The following is a 2,181-nucleotide window of genomic DNA, read 5'->3' on the forward strand; positions in this document are numbered from 1 at the left end:
TTTAAATGTTAACAAATTCACATAAATTGAAATCATGTAACTTTTCTCATCATAATGCAATAAAAGTTAAAAAAAAAAAGAATGACTGCCACAAAAAAAAGAAAACTAAATTTATGTATATGTATAAAGTATTCCCAAATAGTACAGTCCTGAAGAAACAAAACAATGTTTATGGATCTCAACATGCAATTTCAAAGTATGCTGCAGATAGCAAGTAAGAAAAGCAGCTCAGTACTGCCACACAGGCCAGGGAAATAGAACAGAGATCCTGAAGTAAACTACAGAGCGATGACCTTCTCAACAAAGGTACCAAAACATTCACTAGAGAAAAGACAGCATCTTCTGCATCAGTGCCGTCTTCTTCAAAACTTGCAAAATACAAATTTTATATTCATTTGACAAAACTTCCCATGTACTTCAGCCCCAGGCAATCACTGTTATATTATACATAACATATATTACACATCCCATTTCTGTTCAGCAAGATCAGAAAGGTATAGACTCATTCCACAAAATAACAATATTTAACACTACTGACCTGTACAGTTAAAAATAGTTAAAGTGATAAACTTTTATGTGGTTCTTACTATAATAAAAATAATTTTAATAAAAGGTGGGGAAAAAGGAAGAATGGCACTGTCCAGGTAGGCACACATGGCACTGAAAGGCCTAAGAGTTGTACACCTTGTTCCAAAGGCAAGCAGAAGACTGGCTCCCACCTGGTTAGGAGGAGGGTCTCATTGCCCACCCCACAGTGACACACTTCCTCCAATACTGCCACTCCCCGGGCTAAGCATATTCAAACCACCACAGTAACCATACATGCATGCATATAAAAAACAAACTTTAAAGAATCTTTTAAAACCCTTTTTGAGAGTTACGGAGGTGGCTCAGTAGGTAAGCGCAGATGTTGTGCAAGCATGAGAACTCAAGTTTGAATGAATCTACAGAACATTGTAAAGTTGAGCGTGGGCATGTGCATGTCAGCGTGTCTATAATCTCAGTACTCAGACAACACACAGTGACAGAACAAAAGTCTGTCTAGAACAAGGTGTGAAGTAGGGGCCAAGGTTGTTCTCTGATTTTCATGTGTCCCCTATAGCTATAAAAAGCCTAGAAATAAGGCAGTGGCAAATGTTTTCCCATCTGCTCTCTAGAATGAGGCAGCCCTGGTGAGGTATGAACGGGTTCCTAAAGGATCATGGGCATCCTTAAAAGCACTGACTGGCAGAGCATGGGAGTAAGCAACATATCCCATTCATTCTTCACCATAGGTACATTGCAATACAGGAAATAGATCAAAACCCAGGAAATAAAGTAATTACAAGTTGTATGTGCTTTGAAGAAACCAAACAAGATTAAAGTTGTATCCTGCTAGGGGCCTTCTTTACTCGGGTGAGAGGGAGCTGACATAACCACATGAAAGTGGATCCAGTCCTGGGAATAGTGTGAAAAGGCCAGAAGGCAGGCTGCAGTTGGGTTGTGTAAGAACTGAAGAGAAAAGGCCAAGTGCAGAAAAGAGAAAGGCCAGCCATGTAGGACCTCAGTACTCAGGATAAGGATCAGATGCTGTTAGCATGCCAGGAAAACATGAAGATGGTTCAGCCAGGGGAATGTTTGACACTGACATACTGTGTCTTCTTTCTCACATGTGGGGTCAATCTTCCAAAGTGGAGATGGTCTTTCTTCTGCGGGTCAGCTAGTCTTCAAACTCACTTATGGGTCTCAGGAGGAGTTCTCTTCTCTCCAATTCTATCCTTACAATGTTTATGTAATTGATGAGTTGCTACAATTGATCATGTACCTGGCCTAAAACGACCATGATATCTTCCAATTCTTTTCTCAGACTTACAAATCCAAGCTACTTCTCTCTGAAAGATAAGAGAGCTACCTCCTCAGGACCAAGAAAAGGTAGGTAGGTAGAGGTCGGGTCTGTGTGTCTGTGTGTGTCTGTCTGTCTTATCCTGTCCTCCTATGTCCTGTCTCCCTGTCTGCTGTGCCCTATCCCTTTCCCTGTCTTACTTAAGTAACATTAATCCTAACTGGATGTTTCTGGACTGAAAGGACTTTGCATGTTATTGTTTGTATTACAGAAAACCAGCGTGCTGCTCTGTAGAGTCTCCAGGAGCAAGACTAGCTGTCCCTAAAGCCAAGGAGCCTTCATGCTGGCAAGGCCTGCCA

General features: G+C 41.1%; 1 protein-coding gene across 9 annotated transcripts in view; it reads left to right on the forward strand.

The window, feature by feature from the left end:
* LOC116068443 (translation initiation factor IF-2-like) overlaps window positions 1–2,181 on the forward strand; it is a 121,577-nt gene that overhangs the window by 29,178 nt on the left and 90,218 nt on the right. The window contains exon 3 of one of the 9 annotated variants that reach the window (XM_031337984.1): window positions 1,847–1,909. The exons of the other annotated variants lie outside the window; for them this stretch is intronic. Within the exon in view, the coding sequence (XP_031193844.1) occupies window positions 1,847–1,875 (29 nt within the window). The 3' untranslated portion in view covers window positions 1,876–1,909. Of the gene's footprint in view, window positions 1–1,846; window positions 1,910–2,181 lie in introns of those variants that run through there. 9 annotated transcript variants of the gene reach the window in all.

Source organism: Mastomys coucha, unplaced genomic scaffold, assembly GCF_008632895.1.
Source record: "Mastomys coucha isolate ucsf_1 unplaced genomic scaffold, UCSF_Mcou_1 pScaffold22, whole genome shotgun sequence".
Lineage (NCBI taxonomy): Eukaryota > Metazoa > Chordata > Mammalia > Rodentia > Muridae > Mastomys > Mastomys coucha.